This window comes from Urocitellus parryii, chromosome 12, assembly GCF_045843805.1.
Source record: "Urocitellus parryii isolate mUroPar1 chromosome 12, mUroPar1.hap1, whole genome shotgun sequence".
In the NCBI taxonomy this organism is placed as follows: Eukaryota; Metazoa; Chordata; class Mammalia; order Rodentia; family Sciuridae; genus Urocitellus; species Urocitellus parryii.
Window position 1 is genome coordinate 1,279,495 of NC_135542.1, and position 22,877 is coordinate 1,302,371.

The window sequence follows — 22,877 nt, forward strand, 5'->3', positions numbered from 1 at the left end:
AAAATTATCTTCATTTAGGTATAGATGGTTTTCAATACAAAATTTTGAACGCATTGTCATATTTATCATCATGTTTCAATAAAGCACTGTAAATATATAGGATATGACAATATGTAAAATGATTTCATTTCACATTTAAGAAACTACCTTGGGAATTTAACTTGTTTTTTATAATTAAGAAAATATTTGTTTTGAGATAATTCTAATTGAAACCTAAAAAAAAAAAAAATTCTAGGGTCAGGAACAAATTATATAGACTTAATGCCAGACATGGAGTTAATAGTATTTTGCTTATGAATCACAAAAAGGTATGTTTTTTGAAAAAAGTGCTTCTGTTTCAAAATTCAAACTAGCTTTCTTTATTGAATAGAATTCCCAGAATATTTTTCAGCTCATAAATTTACTCTGATTTTGTCAATACAGCTCCAGTTATTTCAATAATGTATGATTGGTGGTCAAAGAATTTATAATTCTATAATGGATAAAAACCATTATATATATATAGATATATATGTATTTTAACTCCAGAAAAGGAGTAAAATAATAATGACTGACCTCATGAAAACTATGTACACATCAAGTGTTAAAATTGATGGCTTCTTCCTTTTAGAACTTATTTTTACTTTCCACTTTTGGTCACATTTTAAAATTCAATATAAAATTTCCGTCCAATATCTAAACCTGGCTTATGCAAAAAAGTGCCACAGAGCAGATCCCTTAACACTAAGTCCCCCCATTAATGAATATAAAACAATAAGTGTGATTTGTTTTACCAATTTTACTATGAGGAGGTGCTTTGGGAACTTCTGTTAATACATGTTAATCTAGTAGTCTGTCTCTCATCGACGATAATGGTATTGTGTAGCTACTGCTCCTTACCCATGGCCCATTTTCACTTCCAATCCTGATTTGAATAGTTACCCAAAATACTATTTCTTTTATCATGCAACAAAACTGTAGATACTTCAGTTGAAGATAAAAATGTATCTTTTATCTCTTCATATCACTTTTGGTTTAATGTCCTTCTTGATTTATTGCTGTAAATTCGCCTAATAATTTTGCTATGCTCCAGGTATTATTATCCACACACGTTAGTTATGGACGTACTCAAAGGATCCCAGTGTTCTTTTTCCAGAATTATCTCTCCTTTCTATCATCTTGCACATTAAAAAAGTGCCACTATGAAATAATTTTTGCGTGTTTGCTTTGCCTGTGCTCAGAAAAATACATGCCATTACTCAAAGAATGACAGATTCCAGGGCTGAGTGAGTAGCTTAGCAGCAGAGAACTTGCCTAGATGCTCAAGACGTTGGGTTGGATCCCTGCGCTAGAGGGGGGGAGTGGAGATCGCATATTCAGCAGATGTTTCAGTTCAGACCACGAAAGAAGGGGTTAATCATCATATCAAGAAAAATCAACTGCTTAACTCATTACATCATCCATCAGAGTAGCTGTGAGTTATTCTCAGAGCCTCAGTCTGACAATCTGACTCACCAGTGCATTAACACTGGTCATTAAAAAGTGCATTAACAAAGTTTGGATCAAAATCATCCAATCTCCTTTCTTAGGCTCTTTCATCTGCACACTGTTTTTCCATAAAAATGATAAATAATTGGGCCATCTTTTCTTGGGGGCATTTTCAACTTTATATTCCTAACAAAACTATCTAGTGTCAAAATAGAAACTACTATGGATGAGAAATAAAATGAAATTAAAAAATAAAATAAAATTCATAGCTGCTTCCTTCTAGCTTAGTCTGTATTTGTGCAATGGCACATGACTTTTCCTGAATCCCTCCTTTAGTGCATATTCATATTTTTTTGGCAAGGATTTTGTTCTCTTGAACGTGGTTTATAATTTTAATATGTGTTATATGTGCCATGAACCATCTTTCCAGGACTATCCTACTAGAGTGCTCTGTTTGCAAAAGCAGTATTTTATTTAGATGGTGTCACTGTAGATTGTCTTCAGTCCCAGAGCCTTCTGGACTGGAGTCGATGTCTAGAAGGGCCTCTTTATTGGTGAAAGTGGAGCTGAGAGTCACGCTCTGTCGAGGCTTCACAGGCGCAAGTTCATTCAATTTAATATTTTCATTTTTGACCAGAATTGTCTTATCCATGTTTTCTTCACTGTGCCTTGCAACAACAGCATCAAATACATCTAATTTGGGCGGCAAGGTTCCCCTTTCAAATAGGTATTTGGTCAGATAAGAGACACCGATGTTAACTAGGAATGAGGTGACCATGGCCAGAGTCTTAAATGGGAATCTCTGGTTATAGATACCGTTCTTATCAGAGTAATAACCGGGGTAGAAGATCAAGGGCTGCAGGTACAGGTACGGCTCCCCTCCAGTGATTCTCAGGAAGAGCCCAGAGACGTAGCCTGCCACGGCCCCGTAGGTGTTGGTGCCCTTGACAAAGAGCACACAGAGCAGCTGTGGGAAGATGATGATGTAGACAAGGTCAGAGCTCAGGTACCAGAGCCCGTACACGGTCTTGGTCAGCAGGGCCATGGCTGTTGCGGATGCTCCAAACACAAACACCGTGATTCGCATGACCCAAACAATTTCCCTGTCCGATGCCTGTAAGAAATCGACGAGGGTCAGCATGACACCGATATGTGGACTCATGTGGGTGAAGATCGGGATGCATCTTTATTCACCCCCAGGGCAAACGATTTTCTCTGTGGGCAAACCCAACCTAACCTATGACACCTGAAGATCACAATCTTGATGACCTCCCAGGTGGTTGGTGGAGTGGGGCTTCTGGGTACCATAGGCATGAAGCTAGATCACCACATCCTTTGCCTGAAGGCACAGGGGGAGGAGATGAGCTAATGTGACATCATCCAGGGACAAGGGGCAAGGGAGAATTTTGCTTGTATGTATTCATGAATAGTCTTCATGTGGCACTGAGAGAGCTGCGACTGTCCTTACTTCCTCTCTTTGTAGGAATACTACCATATATAAGACTAACCACCTTCTGGTGCCACACAAAAGGGCTTTTCCATGACATTTTCTTGTTAAAACCACTGGGACTACTTTGCAACGATGACCTAAAAACACAAAGAGACCCAGCTCCGGAGGGAAGAAAGGCTCTCCAGAGGTGTTCTTGGTCCCCCAGGGACTACAAAAGCCTTCTGTTCTACAACCACTCGATTCAGTAAAGAAGATTAAATCGAGGGGATATTTTATGACAAAGGTAGACTTGGGAGTCTAAATGAAGAGCAGTTCAGAGTTTACACAAATATGCATAAAATAACTTAGCGTGTCCTGCTTCTACCAGTGTTTTTCTGTCTCCTACTGTGCTTAATCAGACTAAATGGTTTGCTAAGATATTTTAAGATGCAGTCATCTTTTGTCAGAAGACAAGAAATTTAATTATGGCAACATGATGAAATATCTTGGAAAATAGTTATATTGATTTGTTCCTTTAAGGATAACATGAATGATAGGGCTGGGGTGGTGACTCAGCGGTAGAGTACTCGTCTAGCACATGTGAAGCCCTGGGTTCGATCCTCAGCACCACATTGAAATAAATAAGCAAAATAAAGGTGCTTTGTACAACTAAAAAATAAATATTTTTAAAAAACATGAATAATAAAATGTATTGTTAACATGCATTTTCAGCACATGTAAGCTCAGTGTCATTTAAACTAGTATGCCTAATCAAAGTTTACAGAATGTAGAATTACAGAAAATGGAATTAATACAGGATATGAACACATATCTACAGATTAAACATTCCTCATCTAAAATGCCTAGTATTAGCAATGGATTTCATATATTTTTGGATTTTGGAATATCCACTTATATAGTGAAAGATTTTGGGGATGGGGCTCAAGTTTAAAAAAGAAATTAATTTAGGTTTCATATACACCTGATGTACATAGACTGACATGCAGAATTTTTAATAATTTTGAGTATAAAAGTTTCATAGTGTGAAATTTCTTGCTTGTAATAACATATCAGTTATCAAAAAGTTTCGGATTCTGGAGCATTTCAAATTTCACATTTTGGATTAGGGATGCTGAATCTGAACTTGATAGGATAAGATAACTTGAAGTTCAGTTTTGTCTTAGAATATGTAGCTTTTTTACTGCTTAGTTACAGCACAGGTTGAATATAAGGAATCTGTAAGCATACATATTCTACAAAAACATTAAGTACAATGACAGCAGAAATAGCAACAATAATCATAAATTACAAATTAAAAAAAAAAGTGTTCTTACATTTTGTCTGAAGGAAAGCTGGTAGATGTTCCGAGCAAACATTGAACTTGCTGACAAGATGGAAGAATCAGCTGAAGACATGACAGCAGCGGACACAGCACCAAGGCCAAAGAAAGAAATGTACACAGGGCAGAGATACTGCAAAACAATCGGTAAAATCATGTCCGCTTCTTCATTCGCCTTGGGATCTGGAAGCCCGTATGCAGTCTGGTTCCAGTCTGTTGAGTAGAAACCACAAGTGTAACAACCAAGAGGCATATCTTCTCTACCCATCCGGGTCATGCTGTTTACTAGGCAGTTCTGAAACCAACTGAGCATCACATACGTTAGCCTGCTTACGTGGCAAGTCCAGGTGACGGCCATGTGGAAATGTCTTACATGTTCTGACCTCTAAAGGTATTGATGACCTTCAGTCTCATTCATAACATCTGCTTAGAATATGATGATGACATACACACTCCTTTTCTGCAATGTGGCATTATATTACATAGAATCATAGAAAACAAATGCTCTTAGACTGAACCACAGAATTTTCTCTGGACCACTTCCTTAGGCCTAGTTATCTGTGTGCAAGAGACTACAGCATGGCTGTTGTTACCTCTCATTTTTCCTGTAGATAAGCTTGATTTAGGAGCTATCTTGGCACAATTTTTCTAATTTCATTTAATCTTGTGTAGAATTTTACTTACAAGAAGCAGGAGACTTGCTAGATTAAGAACTGAACCATCTTTACTGAATAAAAATTATACTCATAAAACTGAGATTTTTCAGAAGGATTTTGAACTAAGGTTTTTGAATTAAGGTAAGAGGACTGAAGCATATGTTTATCTTAGAATATGTAGCTTCTTTATTGCTTACTGTGTTGAAGAACACAAGGAACCTGTAAACACATATTAATATAATTCCTTTTTTATTTGCTGAACTTCCTTAATGTCAGAATGATAGGGTGGTTTCCTTTGGATCCTGCTACTTTTCCTTTCCCCATTTTCCATTATGATCAACATGAAAGCCATGCTGAAATGATGATGCCAACTCTAAAGACTTAACAGAGATGACATGATACCAGAAATAACTGCTAAGTTACACTCAGTCCAAAAAAAAACCGCCTTTATGCTGTTTTAATCAGTCTGTTTTCCTACCACCCTCCAAATAATCTCCAGATCTGTCTTCTGCTTATGAAATAAATCCTGTTTTTTTTAAATTTTCCACCCCCCCAAAAGCCAGACACTGCACATCTTTTTTATCTTTTTGAATGTTCATTTATATCATGAACCAACAACTGGAATGAAAAGAGTGTTCTATGAACCATGACGGCTCTTTCAAAAACTAAACAATCCAATAAATGGCTCTTGAATTAAAAGTCAGAGTCACCATGGGAGCATCACCCTGGGTCATCTTTAAAAAAAAATACAATGAGATAAAAGAAAAATTGTTTTCTTTTATTTTTCTCTACTTAGGTTACTGTTTTGGATTTCATTAATGTGATGTGTTTTAAATGCTCTTAAGAGTTGTATGGCAATCACATTTAGAATAGTCAGAAGTCTGACTCTAAAATATGGAAAACACTGAACATGCCAAAAATTTCCATGGCTATCATGATGTTAGTTAAGGTCTGAAGTTTATGCCCTCCTAGTTTATTTCATTTCTAATCCCCAAGAGTTGAAATTAGGTATTACAGGACCTGGATGGAAGAGTGGGTCATGAAGGCAGAGCCTTCCTGCATGTGATCAATATGCTTATGAAAGAGGCCAAAGGAGCTTGGTTTTCTTTTCCACCATATAAGGGACATGAGGATGAGGAGCGATTAAGTTTAAATTAAAGGTGAGAGTTTAAAAGTGTTTCACATAAGGGCTAACAGGGGAAAAAAAAAATTTCTTATTATGTTCTATCTCTCTCTCTCCCTTTCTCTTTACCATTTAGTTTCTTAGCTTATCTTCATCCATACACATACTCACTTATTTCTCCAACGGGGGGGGGGAACCTTGAACAAACTATTGAAATCATAGAGGTAGACTCTGAAGTTCAGAGTGGTCTGTGGGTAGTCATGAAGACAGGTGAATTTTTCTTAAGCTGGTGCCTCTCAACTTTGGCTTAGCTTTGACTCACCAGAGGGGGCTATTAAACACACACACACACACACACACACACACACTAGTGTTTGGCTCTATCTTTGATTATTAAACACCGTGTGGAGTAGGCCAGGGGTAGATGTGTTGTAGAAAGTTCCTCTCCACTCAGGTGAGGTCACTGTGCACCATGGTTGAGAACCACTGGGGACGGAAGTGGATACAATTGATAATAGAGCAAAACGGGGGAGGAGGTGTACTGAAGCATGTTTGTCAATGGAGTAAGCAATCCAAAAACGTGGAGATCGCTGAGCTGTAATGCAGTTTGCCGAATGCTCTACAAGGCACATAAGGAACCATGAATGAAGAGGCATTCACTATGTGGGGGTAAGAGGGAAGTAAAACAGGGAAGGCAACAGGTGGTGGAACTGGCAAATTAAGTGACGACCATGGTGAAGCTCCCAGAGATTTACCTGTTGATGCTCCAATGGCCCCAATGAGGATGGATGGCAGAGCCATCACCAGGCACCCAAAAGCCGCCAAGAAGGACAGCACTTGAGCGTAGGTGGCTGAGGACGAGGAGAGGACTCTCTGGAAGTATGCCTGCCACGGGATTCCACCCAGCATCTGCATGAGAACCCCAAAGACTCAGAGTGAATTGAAGGGATTTCACATTTACCAATATTTTTAAACAAGAGGTTTATAACAATTGCATTTAGAATAGTCAGAAGTAGGGCCAGGAATCTCAGCTGCTGTGATTATGTTGGTTGTCATATGAAGTTTGTTATTGTCCATGTGTCTACTGAAATCCTAATCTCCAAGGTGATGAAATCAGGTACTAGACAGGGATTCAGTCATAGGTAAAGCCCTGGGAATTGAACAGGTCATAGGTAAAGCCCTCATGAATTCCTCCTACTCTGTGAGAACACAACAGCAAGTTTTCTGAAAGTACAGTCTCCATCAGACACTAAATTGGCCAGCCCTTTGATCTTGCAATTGCCAGCCTCCAGAACTGTGAGAAACACATTTCTGTTGTTTCTAAGTCACTCACTTTATGATAATTGATTCTAGTAGCCCAAGAGAACTAAGACAACATTATCGCATATTTTTGATTGTGGAAAATTTCTTTAATTCGTCTTCCTTAGTAATTAGACAAGACAATCCTTGTTTTTCCTAAATTTACTGATTTAAGTTGCCTTAAAACTATCCAGAAGACCTCAGTTGGTTCTCATCCCAAATTTGAACCATAAAATATTTTATCAAAAAATGATTAAGATTCTGAAAGTAGGAAATGAAATCTGAATCAATACAACCCAATAAATATTGCACCAGACAAGTAGTGGTCATATGACACAAACTTGAAAAGGGCATGGTTCCTGCTCCGTAATTCCCATTCTACTGCAAGAGTCAAGGCATTACATTGTTTTGCAAAGTGCCCAAGAGCATAGAGAATATAGCGGAATGTCAGAGAGAACGTCAGAATTTTGTTTATACTCGTTTTTACCTGACAGCTAAATGTGATATTGGGCTTTAATTAAATGACATAATACATCCTTGCTTACGGTGTGTATGAGCAATCTATGAATGCACTTTGGAGGTGAGCTCAGAAATGGCCATGATGGAGCTTTAGTGGTAAAATCAGTATGTGGTACTTACACAGAGAAGGCCAGGCACCAGCAGGTAAATATTTAAGGATAAATACGAAAATCTTGAAAATGTCTTTGATTGACAATTAGACGTCCTTCCTCAGGTCAGAGCATCACTTACCAACAACAGGAAACTATCAAGCCACGTGTAGATTTCATAGGACTCAATGGTCCCCAGCCAGGGCTCCTGGTATTTGGTGTGTACAGCAGTGAATCCAATGTCAGAGACGGCAGGATGTAACAGGGCAAAGGGGACACTGATCCACTGGAACAAAGAGCGACATTGGAGTCTTAGTCTGTGATTTTAAACTTGATTAACATATTGCAAAATTGATACACCTAGTTTATTTTTCTTGTACATGGAGTGGCTCAGGAGTTCCCCTATTCAAAGAAGAACAGGAAACTATGGGACATCATGGAATAAACCTAAAATAACACATTATCTACTTCTGCTTGATTATGCCGTATCATATAAACTATAGGAGCAGTCACCTGAAAACTTTGAGAAGAAAATACTACATTTAAGACATAACAGAGACACACACACACACACTTTTATGTTTTATGTGAATTAGGGAAAGATATCCACCCATTAAGGTGACACGGAAAGGTTTAAGTGAGAAATTTGTTGGTAAAACAAGTGTTGAAGAATGGGCCCAATACTTATAGGTAAAAGAAAAAGAAATCAAAGGAGGAGACCATCTGGAGGAAGCAAAGCAAAGAGTGGAAGAAAACGTACACTTCTGGACTTACCCCGGGGTCACACAACAACAAACACATCATAAGCTGAAAAAATTGCAAAGCTGCATTGAATCCACCCAACCTACCAAGCACCATAGCTTAGCCACATTGTGCACTGTGGAGTGTCAGTTGTTTCCCCATATGATTATGTGACTGACCAGGAGCAATGGCTACTGCCACTAGAGAAAAGACTGCACTCGCTGTGCCTAGGTAGCCCAGGAAAAGATCCAAAATCAAAATTAAAATTGTGGTTTTTACTGAACATGCTTCAGTTTTACACCCTCATAAAGTAAAACAAAAACAAAACAAAAAAACAAGTTTCCAAGTTGAGCCATTGAAAGTAGAAGACTAACAGTATAAGTTTTATGTTTTGTGTTTGTGTGCATATGCCCACATCTGTTGGGTGACAAAGTTTGCTGGCATGGGAGTAGCTTAGGGAAATGGGAGCAATAAAGATAGACATGGAGAGAACCTTGAGTTGCAAGCCAAAATATTTATATTTTGCTTTGTATGCAAGTGGAAACTCAAGGAATTTGCATGCATTTTATGTGGTACCAAGAATTTGACCCAGAGGCCCAGCATGGTGTCTGCATGGCTGTATTACCAGAGGCTCAGGAGGCTGAGGCAAGAAGATTGCGAGTTCAAAGCCAGACTCAGCAACTTAGCAAGCCACTAAGCAACTTAGTGAGATTGTCTCTAGATAAAATACCTTTTAAAAAGGGTTGGGTATGTGGCTCAGTGGTTGAGTACTCACCGGTAGGTTCACCCTGGCACCCACCCCCCAAAAAATGGTAATCTAAGGGTGCTCTACCTCTGAACTACATCTCCAACCCTGTTTTCTTTTTCTTTTTAATTTTATTTTGAGACAGAGAGTCATACTAAGTTGCTGAGAATGGCCTCAAATTTGCAATGGTCCCGCCTCACCCCTGGTCACTGGGATCATAGACATGTGCCACAGTGCCTGGCTACAAGAAGTTCTTTGGAGTTTTTTTTTTTTAAAGTCAGTGAAATTTCCTCTAAATTTTAACACCATAAATATTAAAAATAATTAGGAAGAATGTAGTCGTATGGAAGGGCCATAGATGGTTTCAGTGGCCCCTGGATAAAGCAGTGACATCAGGAATGGAAAGATACTGGCACTGAACAGGAAAATGAAGAGAGTCAACAGAGAAAGGTCAGAAGAGGTCAACAGGGAGGTCAGAGGAATCTGAAAAAGAAATCTGAAATTTATAACTTTGGAGCTGCCAGGGTGATGATAAAGTCCAAAGAATTACAGAAACTGGGAAGAAAAGATGGTTTGAGTTATAAGTTGATTAATTAATTACATATCATGAACAGCAATTAAAGCTTATTTAGTCTTATTCAGTTAATTCGATAGTGATTTCTTAACAATTCTTATCTTCAATTTCTTATCAATTTAGTTACATTTTGTAGTCAAAAAACCATTCTGACATATATCCCTACATATATTTGACCTACCATCTCTACACCTGCTTCCTTGATTTATGTACCTGTGTATTTTAAGTTCTGATCTCATGCCATGCAATGAGAAATCACATACATCACTGATGAATAGACTTATCCCCTGGGGCTGTGTCTCTTGGAATAACAAGTGCATCAGTTATGAGAGCTGCCATTGCCAAACGAACCTCACTTCCTACACAGTGAGAGAAGATTTACTTCTGTTTTCTCTGTTTCATAAAGTTTATGATGATGTTAAGTACAAAGCAGAATTTCTGCACCGTCAACTTGATTTTGGCAATTTAAAAAATAAAAAAGTGGAAGTTATTGAGTAAATTAAATACTCTCAAATTCAATTAAAATATGACTGAATTACATTCCGCGAAATGCAAATAAAATGTCTAGGAGAAAAAGAGGAAATGTAATCTTTGCTAGGGTATATAAATTTAGGGTTAAACTGTAAACCTAATTTTGGTTAATTCTTTTAAATTTTCCTCTAGAATATTATTACAAATGCTAGAAAATTGAAAAAAAATAGGAATGGGATTCATTCTTCATCTCTACGTGTCTAGAATAAAAAGTAAAATAGAGCGAAAAGCTTTTTATCATAAGAAAAATAAAGAAAGCTGACGAGAATGAAGAGTGCTTTGACTCTCTTTCAGAAAATGATTCATCTTCAGCATTGGCTGGCTCTGTCTGTGGCCTCTGACCAGGGCTCTGCCCTGCAGGGTCTGTAGCTGACATAATGTATGTGTTGGATGAGATCATGTATGTGAACCCACAGTGACACCTTCAAGAGTGGCCACACCAGTTCCTTTATTTTTCTTTTGACTTGTCTTAGGTGATGGATATTATTATATGCATAATTATAATCTCCCTGTTTTAGGATGTAATTGCAAAGAATCAACATTGACTAGAATGCATCTAAGATGTGCAGAGATGCTTTTAACATAAGACGAATAGTATTTGTATTTCATAATTATATAGTACTCTTTCTTCATGCAACAAACCTATATTACCTAATTTAATCCATGACTTAAGGACAATAAATAATACAGATAATTCCTTATATAACTAAGCCCTTTCTTTGACCTCAGATATTAACCATTATAATTTGAAATCTACAGTTTTTCCAAGGGGATATTTTTCTAACAAAAAAGGTTTTCAATAGAATTTCCATGTCCTATGAAGAGTCTAATTGATAAACAGTCTCATAGATAAATGAACACAAGGACAGGAAAGAAACTTGTGTGGGTTACTACCAAAGTTTTAGTTTTCTGAACTGTGGAGAAAGTGTGATATCATCAGTTCTCAAAGGGTGTCACACATAAGTTTCCATCAGAGCTAGCCATGAAGAAAACAAAGACCTAGATCTTTCTGAGAATTAGTCATAGCACACATTTTTCTGTCCACCTCTAACGAAATAACTACAGTTTCCATCTAATCAATTCATAGAAAAATACAAAATTTCAAATGGTGTACAACTTACTATGTATCACTCATGATGGAAAACATTAATTCCTTTGCTGAGTCGGTATAAAACACCACATTATCTTTTGTTCAGAAAGAGAAAGAGGAGGAGGAGGAAGACCAGGAGGCAAATCTGAGGAAGGCTCCACTTACCAGTCCTACAAAAATGCAAAAGAGCTGAACAACGTCTGTGTAGGCCACAGAGTAGAGACCACCCACCAGGGTGTACAGAGTGGCAATGAGGGCCGACACAATGACGGAAGCATGCACATCAACGTCAATGATCACGCTGATGGTGGCTCCTGTGGGGACAAAAACAGGAAGTGAGAGCGCTGGTCATGGTCTGGGTGAGTTCTGCTTTCTGGCAAGGCCATCCTGTGGGTTCTGTGACAGCCGCTATGTTTCCCTGTGTCATACACAGTGTACTGGATGACCTTGGCTAAAGTGAATTTTTATATTGAGACCTTGGTATGTTATCAAACTGACTATATATCTCTTTTTATATATATTCAGATACATGAGAGACACCCAAAACTTACTATCACTGAACACCCTGAACAAGACATTGAGACATTCAATTCCATTCCATGAATTCACAATTTCACCCTCTGAAGTTCTGACTTAATTATATGCAATATATTTACTCATATCCATAAGGAAAATAAGGCTTTCTGAGCAATTTGATCCGTCATTTCCAGTTTTACAATGATTATTCATTGGCTCTTTTACATTTAGTTTGCCCTCTGCTTTCCTGTTATAGCTGGCGAACCCTCCGAGGTGCCAACAATTAAGACAAATTTGTAGAAAAAAAATTATATAATTATTAAAACTTATCTTTCAACTTTTTCTCCCTCAAAGTCATGAAGGATCACTTTATTTTATTTTGCTGGTGAGACATACAAGTTCTACTCCTAAGATATCAATGTAATGAAGAACACTAATGATGAATATCATATTTTTAGGTCATTTCCATCATCAAATTTTATATTCTTAGAATTCAAGTTTATGTTTCTTTTACTTTACAAGCTGTTTATCGTGTTTGTCGATGCCTGTGTTTCCGGTGACAATTTAATGGTGTGGAAGATTGGCCCATTTCTTGGACTAATGGCTTCTTAACTCACTTGCTGCTTCATAACTCATTAATTACTTTTCCATTTTTTTCAAAACTATATAGTTTATATTTTATCTGATTATAAATGGCAATTATAGGTATGCTAGCAGACATGAAAGAGATCTGTGATTTTTTTACCCATCAATTGTAGCCAGATGCCTCACAATCTCCTTCTTCTCCTCCTCCTCCTTAATTGGCATAACAATATTTACAATCTACATGGATGAAAATCCATCATCCTAAAGAATAATTCAAAGTATTTTGACCCAAGATATCAATACAAAATATTTTTTTTGTGTATTTTGGCCATGATAATAATATAACATTATCCTCCTGGATAAAAAAATCAATTAAAGGAAACATCTACTAAGGAGTTGCAGGATAAAAGACAGAGGAGAGCGGTTAATTATTTACCAGTGACTTCAGGTAATTATCTGAGTTATGACTGCATAGATATTTAAGAGATTATTTCCCCCTGAAATCCTATTCCTGATGGTTGCCACTCTTTGCCATTCCTCTTTGGGTGTGGCTCTCCACTTTAATAACATGTATGTTATCAACCCATAATATGAGAGGTTCAATCATAGAATAAAGATCACTGGACTGAGATTTGCAGTCCTGAAGATGTCATCATTTGGTCGTAAGTTAGTGATCTGAGAGAAGTTACCTTCCTGCTTATTACTGTTAAGATTGGGTTAAGTTTTTTATCTAAAATATTTTCTGAAAAATTATATCAATGGTAGTGAATAAAACAAAGTTATTCTAATAGATCTACTGAGAAATATAGTCTACTTATGTAGATAAGAAAATAAATACACTGTGAATAAAGTTATGAAAAAAATCTCTTAATTTGAGCCATCTGCAGAATAAGTATACATTGAAAAGGTATAAGGTGTTGCCCATTTATACCAAACATAGTTGGTACGACTTTGCTCTCGGGTCAAGATGGCAAGCATGCCTGTCCTATCAGCATTAGGCCAGTAGCTGCATAGTCATCAAACCTGGCATGAGATTTCTGCAGGATTCATGAAGCCAATTCAATAAACTACAGGATTTAACAATGTGGGATGATGTATCAGGATGAAGAGGTCTTAGGAAGCCACAAGAAGGCTTCCTGAGAACCTTTAGGATGACAGGGTGTTTCAGGTTAAGAGGGCATGAGACCTTGAACTTGGCCATGAGACCTTGAATCTTGCCTCAGGAGCAAGGGACAAAATACAAGAAGGATAAATTCTACCTCGAACCAAATCCAAAAGAGGTTATTCAGGGGGAAGAAGAAAAAGAGAGACGGGGAAGAATAGGCAAAGACAGAATCACACAGTTGACATCTGTGAATGTAGTTGTCTTCAAAGTATTTTCATGAAACTGGTTATACTTGAAACATACAATTTAAAAATTATTTGGTCTGCAGAAGCCTATCTTTACATAAGTGTTCATTGTAATCATTAAAAAAAAAAGATTCTCCTATATTTCCGCAGTAAACCATGCATATGCACAGTGAGGTGATAATAAATCTTACACTTGTCTATTCTTAAGTATCCCAAGTTGTTTCTTATAAACACTAGCTCTGACTTATTCACGCTATTATTTTTGAAGAAAATATGGGTGATAATTTAAAAGTACATATTCTGCCACAACACAGATTTCAAGCAAAAGCAATAATATATATTATTTCATATATGCATGTGTCAACATGAAAAAGAAGCATGCTTTACTGAATATACTGAAATACATACACAGACACATATATCCAACAGAAACTAATTGTAATAAAGTTCTGAGTTTTGCCACTATGCTTTCTATTTCTAAGATACTTTGGAAATATTAGCTCATTAATTCTTTTCCTCTTTCAGGACTGTTATATAAATTGATCTTTATTCAGTTAGAGTGAACATGTTGTATTCTGTTAGATATTTAGCCCACTCCTTTTTAAATACCCAGCAGGTAGTTTGTTCTTAAAACCAAAATTTTCTAGTATTGAAACCAATGACAAATAAACTCCCATTGCTTCTCAGCTAATGAGAGCAAGGTGGGAAGAGAGGTGTATTTTTACACATAATTTCATTAGGGTATAAGCTTAGCAATGATTGGGGAGTGTTATTATCTTGCACCAGGGCAGTATGACATTTCCCCATGAGTTATTACTGTATATTATAACCATCAAATTCTCTTCTTTCCACATCAAGTAACTTTGTTTCTACAGAGACCAAGAAAATAATGTTAATGGGAGTTTGGGAGAAAGGGAGAAAAAGAAGGCCATATGGAATCATAATAATAAAAACTAGAAGATGGATTTATATTCTAGAACATACAAAATAGGAGGAAATTTATCTTACTTTTGTTCTAACCCCTTAAAGTTTGGTGGTATTTCCATTTGTAAGAATAGATGGGAAATCACATGTAGACAAATGTATGCTCAGAGGGCAAACACTGACACAGTCCATGGAAGAAAGCGGAGGACCTTCCAACTCTGCTGATGGTCAGAAGGACCTCACGGTGGGATGGTACACATTCGCTCTTGATCCAATGAGCCTGAAGATCTCCCATGGTTCCTCTGAAATTTTTTGTTTTCTAAATCTCGCCAGGAAACTGAAAATCCAAAGGCCAAGTGCAAGTTCTTAGCATGAGTTGATCTTGGGTCATAAGTTAGACTCTACTGAGTCTAAACTCAGCATCTATCTCCCTAAATGTGTACACAACCCAGTAATTTAAGACATAATGGAATTACATTGGGGAGGGGGGGAAAAGCAATATTCATCTTCTTTTGTCAAAAAAAGTAGAGCTCAAAACTATTTATTAATTTCTTTGTGATAGGATTATAGTTATTCACGGGACACGATTCCTGCCCTAAGGAAATTGATTATCCATTGTGTACAGTAAAAAGTTGGGCAGGAAGTGAACAGACAAATTATCATACCAAGGGAGATGATAAGCCCAATGAGGAAAAATTGCAGGTGCCTAGGAAAGCCCACAGGGAAGGCTCCCAGAAAGTTTGGAGCACTGTTCCCTGTCAGTGCCAGGGTGCTTGGTAATCAGGGAGGCAAATGGTGAGAGAGAAAGAAAAAGAGGAGAAGGAATCCAAAGCAGGGACACCTGTGCCTGCACAGTGTCAGTAATAAGCAAGAGAGAACCACAATTCAGACAGAAGGTAGAGGGCAAGTGGGGTGCAGGGGATCATCAGAGGAGAGAAGACCCAGGCCATAGTTAAGGGCCCTGTTCAAAAGTTTGGTTTTAAGCAAGAAAGGGGACACGATGAGATTAGAATCTGAGGTTAGAATTTAGAAGGATGAGTCTGGCTGCCATGTGGCGCCCACAGTAGGGCAGACCTGCAAACATGGAGTTGGCTGCATTAATACAGGTAAGGGAGGCTGGGAGTGGCCTGGCTTATGGCAGGGAAGAGGCAAAGGTGGATGGAGGTAGGGGTGGAGTGGGGGTGGTTGGTGGAGGAACCAGGGAGGAGTGCAAGCAATTCAGGATGAGTCTTAGAGCTGAGATGTGTCGCCAGCAGGATGAAGGCAGGTCTGCAGCAGGTGAGGTTGGTGTACCTTAATGTGGGCACTACATCTCCTAGCTGCTTCAGCAGCCTCAGTCTCTCATCATGATCAGTTGGCCCAGTTAGTGCCCCTGTAGGTCTTTGAAGGTGAAGAGGAAGTCAGGGGGTGGGGAAACTTTTCATTGTTCATTAAGAAGACATGTAACCTGGCAGGGAAGTCCAAGCTACATTCCACCACACTTAAATTTTTCCACTAATAAACCATAGCATTGTGCTTTTTACAAATATCATTTTATTGAAATATCTCAAGTTAGGCGATTGTGCTCACATTACTTGTCAACATGAGAAGGCGGGCAATATTTCTTTGGGAGTATTCTTTACAGTCGAGACTCACACTGGTTTTATATTTGTTTTTGATTAGGTATATTTTATGCAAAAAGTCAATATCTCTAGAAATATTAATGCTTTAAAAATGATGTGGTACTATTCTTTGAGGAATTTAGATAGTCTTGCCTATGCTTTATATCAATTAACAAGGCAGTTATCAGAAGAAAAAAAAAACAGGGAAGATTAAAAAGTTCTCAGTTCACATAAATGAGACTTCTAGAAAAAAAAAATGGAACTCACTGATTTAAATGTATTCATCAAAAGTATTCTCCCTAAACCTGGCTCATGGACAGTAGTTTTTTTTTTTTTCTTTCTTTCTTTTGTACCACTTAACCACTGAGACCTATTCCTAGTGCCCCCAGCCCTTATTTTAAAACTTTTTATTTTGCGACAGGATCTCACTAACTTACATAGGGCCTTGATAAATTGCTGAAGCTGGCTTTTAACTTGCGCTCCTCCTGCCTCATCCTCCCAAGCCACTGAGAGTATAGGCAGGCACCACTGCACCCAGTAAATATTTATTTTGTTTCTGGTGGTGCTAGGGCTTGAACTCAGGGCTTCACACATGCTGTGCAAGCACTCTACCACTGGGCTACACCCTCAACCCTCAATAGCACTCTTAGTTTTGCTTAATTAATGATGTTTTGTTCAAAATCATATACAACTTACAAAAGCAACCCTGAATCCCTATAAAGTAACTCATAGTTATTGCTCTAGTTATGTGATTCAAGTTTAAAACAAATGCACTTGAGATTGGACTTAATCTCTACAACAATACTGCAAGTAAATGTAGAACTTCAGTTAAGTTTTTGTAAATATAAATATGACTTAGGATATGATTTTAATAATTTCTAAGACACCAAGACTGAAGAAAGTAAGTTGTTGGTCTGATGTTCAGGAAACTAGAAATGAAGGTAGAACAATGTTCCGTTGGTGCTTACCTAGTGCAGAGAAAATTGCTGCAGCCCAGAACATTTCTCCCATTAGCGCAGGGATGAATAGGAGCCCACCCATGCGCTTTCCATAGATCTGCTGAAATGGGTCTAGCATGGTCACGTATCCCTTGGAACGCATGGGTTTTGCAAAGAACAGACCACCTAAAAAATTACATGAGTGTTTATGAGAACATTAAAAATTCATAATATAATAGTCTTTGCCAGCTTTTTACTATGCTATAATTTCTTAAGGGAAATGAATTTTTTAAAACACTGTATATATTGAGGAACTAGTCTGAAATATACTGTGAGTGCAGTACCAAGAAGCATTCAGCAACTTAATATAAATTCCTTAGTGCAGCATTTAATAGATGTATCCAATGGACAACAAGATGTTATAATTGAGGCATATGAAATTTAAATATATGGAGTAGGATAGTGTTCACTGAGATGGCTTGGTGCATTTGTATCACTCAGTACATTTAGACATTTGAAAAAACACAAGGTCCAAAAGAACAAATTGAAGGGAAAAAAAATAAGAAAGAAAAGAGGAATCATTTTATATAATATTCTTGGCCTTTTATAAGTTTAATTTACAAAAAAAGTGTCAGGTACAATAAAGTTGATTCATTTTTAATGACATGTCCATAATATTTTTGAAAGAATAAAATATGATTATGCTAAGAAATTCACTGTTTTAAAAGTTATAAGATCAAAGGCTGGTTTTTTTTTTGTTATTTACATGTTCCATAATCAAGAGATTACCTAAGCATTATTATTCTGTTGCATATCAATTTCTTGTAACACCTACTTAGAACTATCTGGTGACATTTTCCACAATAGTTATTCCCACTGTTTGATTTGCTAACCCACTTGTTATTTAGACTTTTATTCTTTAGGCTTTACTGAATGAGTCAAGGAGATTTAACCTTCCACTTACCTAAAACCAGACTAAGTGAATATCCAATGGGTGCCTGAGCCCAAGCTAAACCGTAATCGGGTACATAAACTGCTTCAGCTGTCCCATTGATATACCCTCCTCCAACCCACGTGGCTGAAATAGAATGAAAAGAGAGGTCATGACATAGGACTTTGTCTTACATGTCATACTCTGGGTCTGATGGTCCAACACCAGGCGACTAGTCCCATGGGGTCATTTAATATGGCTACTCATGACTGAGGAATTCTGTGACCTATGTTTTCTTCAGATATATGAAATTTCTATAGAATAATAGCTGAAAGAGGGAGGTCAAGGAGCCAAAGAAAGCAAGTTTTTGTTAAAATGAGTTTGGGCCAATCATGATCTATAAACTACTGCTTTCTTTAAAAAAGATAATGAAGAATTTGATCCTTGTTGAAAAACTGAGGTTAAAGGGACACTACATTTCTGCAGCTCATATTCTTCAAAAATACAGTCAAAATATTCAAAATGCTATTTATGTAAAATGTATATAAAATTCTGAGTGTCAAAGGCTGTTAAAAAAAGCTTATCAGATATGACACTGAATTTTAGGCTGAATCATCACATAGAGAATAAGATTTGACTTTAAGGAATTTTCTAAACTCTCATAGAGTATAAGTAAAATAATTATGTGTATTTGATACATAAGTACTTGACAGATAAGTGCTTCTGTTGCTTTCATGCCAGAATTTATCTGGCTTTTAATCTAACACAAAGCAAAGAAGAGATTGTGTCTTGGGGTTTAATTGCTTTTTAAAAGATTAATATGAAAAGACTTTCTTGCAGAGTAATTTTAAGTACATTTAATGGAAAGTTTATATACAAAATCTTGATGTGGACAAGATTTGTATTTAGCAAACACTCCCATCTTCATAGCAGCTTTTACATCTGGTGTTAATAAGTAACAAACACCATCATTTGCTTTTCTCAATCTAAATCCTGCTAAAATTGTAGAAAGAGTCCCCACTTGATACACACACACTGAGTGTGGAAAAGGAACAGAAGAAAGAATTCTCACAGACACAGAACCTGAGACTTGGTCTTCCTGCTAGGTACCTGGAGCTGCTAACACGCCAGCACTATTTTGCTTCATAAAATTAATAATCAGATGGTCTTACAAGCACAAAGCTAATTCATGGTTATTTTTTATTATGTAGCTCTCCTGATCTTTGTCCAAAAAAAAAATGGTGTTGAACAATTGTCCCTATTATAATATAGAAGTGAAGACTCCATTACTTACTATGATTAAGCTAATTCTCTTCATTTTTTTATCAATCTTGTCCTTTCTATGCTATAATTTACTGTCCATGGCTGTATATTTTATATTAAATTCATGAGTGAGGACTTGAACATTTTAAAACTGTCTGTATTTTTTAAAAATCAACATTTTTTGAAATAAATAAGTAAATGAATCTGATAAGGTTCAAATAACATGGTTCGGATTTTAAGTGAATGATAATATTAATTAAGGATCTTCTGACACAAAGAGAGAGAGAGAGAAAGAGAGAGAGAGAAAGACAGAACTTCACAAACCAAGCTAGACCATGACACTTCATAAGAAATAGTGTTATTTGAATATATTCTATATAGTTTCATAAAGTATTACAGTGAAAAATATCATTCAATATGGTAAAGGAACAAATCCTGAAATTTCTTTATGACCATATTAAATAGAACATTAAACTAGAGTAATAGGACAGTATTATTATTATTGCAAATAACAATTTGCAATGAGTAAAACACTTTGATATACAGCAGTTCATGTATTACTTTAGTGGCATTTGCAAAATAAGTAGCTTTATAAAGAAATAGAGTGAGGCCAGTTCATGAGCTCATGTGGTATAGTACTAAGGGCCTGGGGCGTGGCCATCAGAAGACCTGAGTTTAGGCCTGGCCCTGGTCCTGGTTAACAAGGTAACCTGGATCTTCACTTAACCCCACAGCCCTTTCACAAGGCTATTACAAAGAACAAATGAATCCATCTATAGTTGGTGAAGAGTTAAACAAAGAGACTGTACATGCCTGGAAGGTAAAATCTAGTGTGTATATAGAACATTGTAGATTACAAAGTCAAGACTTTCAGAACGTGGATGCTGTCTTTACAGTGCTTTGGTAAACTATTTGATATACAGGGCGAATCATTTTTAAATTGCACTTCAGGATTGAAACTGGACATCATTCAGATATGATTTCCAATGGGTCATTTTTCTAATGAGAACTCAGAGTTCCTGTTAATATAGATTAGACTGCTAATGTTTAAATGTTTACTAAGACTCACATAAGATGTGTTATCAGTGAAAGTGTAATTTTAAGTTGTTGTTTTTCAGAATTATTTTCAATGAATAAGATGACTATAAAAAAGAAAGAAATTACCCCACATACAAAACCCTCTGGGCAAAGCAAAGACAGACAGAATACCAGCCCCTCCTAATACAAAGAAGGCTTGAAAGGGAGAGAGCTACAGACAGTGGCTAGGGGATTCCGGAAAGGACACACCCTGGCTTTTCCCCTTTTTATCAAGTTTCCTGGAAATTCCTTTTTCATTGTTGTGGAGTCATAATATTGTCTTCCTGTAAGGAAATTAATTACTAAATAGGAAAATTAGGTTTCCAAGCAAGGGATCAATCAGTTTGCTATTGTATTGCCTCCAAATGGATTTATTTAGGCTAAAAACCATCACTGGTTAGTATTCACTGACATTTGTCATTTAAGATAACTCAAAGTCACAACTTCCTGCATGCATTACTGGACACAGTGAAACACTATCATATTAATTTACAAATGCATGACTTGTAAGACGAGGGCATGTTTTCATTCCTCCACTTCTTTGTCTTTACTCTTTCCACCCACTAAACAGAACAGAAAGCCCAGACTTTTTTTCGTTGGTATTAGATTCATTGATTTATTATAAAATCATTTTATGCAAGAACTACTGAGTTGAAACCATTTTGTTTTCAAGCAGATATTCATTATTTTCAAAATATATAACCAGCAAACCTAAAGAATCCCCCAAAGGACAAAGAGCAATGTTTGCAATGACACTCTGAGACCACATACTGTATATTCAGAGAAGCCAAGCAAGGGTGAACTGCACCAAGCAAGCAGGAACTGGAACCGGAACCTACCTGTCATGGTAAATCCACCAACTAACAAGCCAATGTCTCGCCCACCAACTATTATGGCTTCGCTGCGTTCTCCTGCGCTGCCACTGTTTTTGGTCCTCCATGCAGCCCATATTCCAACCAGCAAAATGAGAAGGTAGAAGATGATGATAGCTATCAGTCCTTCCACGTGGAAAGCCATTTTTAACTAAGGGTCCAGATTCTTCCGCAGCTGGCTACTTCATTAAGACTTGTGGAGAAAATACAGTAATGCATTAAGAAATAGCAGCCTAGCACTGTGCCTACACAGGCAGCCAGGAGAAGCCAGCTGGCTCCTGAGCCAACCTGTGCCCCTTAAAGAAAGAGTACACTGAAGTCACGTGTGAAATTGGCCATGGCCAACAAGTGTCCACTATATTATCCTACCTCTATTTAACAGTTTAATGATGTCCTGACTTTTCAAGAAACAAAAATAAATAAATAAATAAATAAGGAAATATTGCTTAACAAATAGAACCATAAACACTTTGTGTTTCATAATTTTTTTTCAATTTAACATTGACCTTGAATCTTAACTCAGTAATTCTGTCAAGACATCATTTCCAAAAATTGTGATTGCATTTGCCTTTTAAAACTAAGTTACTATACTAGAATTATTAGTATCATTAGTGTATCATCAAGCAATATACCAAGAATTTAAAAAAATTCGTTCATTCTTCTACCAGTTCTTTGAAAAGATTTCAGGAAATGCCTCCAAAAGTCATCTGACATGGGGAGGGGCGGGGGACAAACTTTAAGAAAATCTGTTTAAAAATGCATCAACTCCACCTTTTCAACAAGTTCCTATGGGTCAATTTATTGTGTCAACTAAATATGTACTTGTTGTTTAAAGGGTTCCGCCTCTTTACCTTCCATTGTTCTTCCTTCATTTCACACATCCCCATTAGTGGTATCTATAAGAAAATGATTTAAAAATCTGTTGCCTAAATCATAGCACAGGGTCGAGGGTATTGAAACGCAAAACTCTTAAAAGACAGATGTGCAGTGCTAAATCCTCAGCCGTCTGGCACTCTTGTTCTCTTTTATTCCGTTAGTCCCACAGCCAGGGCTATTACCTGCACCCCGATCCGCACACAGAAGTTTCTGGTGGAAACTCAGATCTCTGTGCACACAAGCGGCAGGTGGGTGAGGAGACCTGGGGCAAAACTACGAACCTCCCCGCCATCCCAAGGAGGCAAAAGGAGCGCGGCGGACCCGGTGGGCTGCGCCCTGGTG

General features: G+C 37.2%; 1 protein-coding gene across 1 annotated transcript; it reads right to left on the reverse strand.

Annotated features, from left to right (window-relative positions):
* Positions 1-1,951: 1,951 nt before the first annotated feature.
* Positions 1,952-21,804, reverse strand: Slc5a7 (solute carrier family 5 member 7). The gene is made up of 8 exons (XM_077792076.1): positions 21,627-21,804; positions 18,481-18,594; positions 17,547-17,702; positions 11,768-11,916; positions 8,064-8,207; positions 6,770-6,923; positions 4,231-4,448; positions 1,952-2,581 (listed from the first exon to the last, which is right to left on the reverse strand). The coding sequence occupies exons 1-8, from the start codon at positions 21,802-21,804 to the stop codon at positions 1,952-1,954; spliced, it is 1,743 nt and encodes a 580-aa protein (XP_077648202.1).
* Positions 21,805-22,877: the final 1,073 nt, after the last annotated feature.

Coding starts and splice junctions, on each gene's coding strand:
- Slc5a7 (XM_077792076.1), bottom strand. CDS start 21,804: ATGGCTTTCCACGTGGAAGGACTGATAGCTATCATCATCTTCTACCTT. Junction 8,208..11,767: donor TTTGCATTTTTGTAGGACTG/GTAAGTGGAGCC, acceptor TCTTTGTTCCAG/TGGATCAGTGTCCCCTTTGC. Junction 2,582..4,230: donor AGCTTTCCTTCAGACAAAAT/GTAAGAACACTT, acceptor GATTTCTTACAG/GCATCGGACAGGGAAATTGT.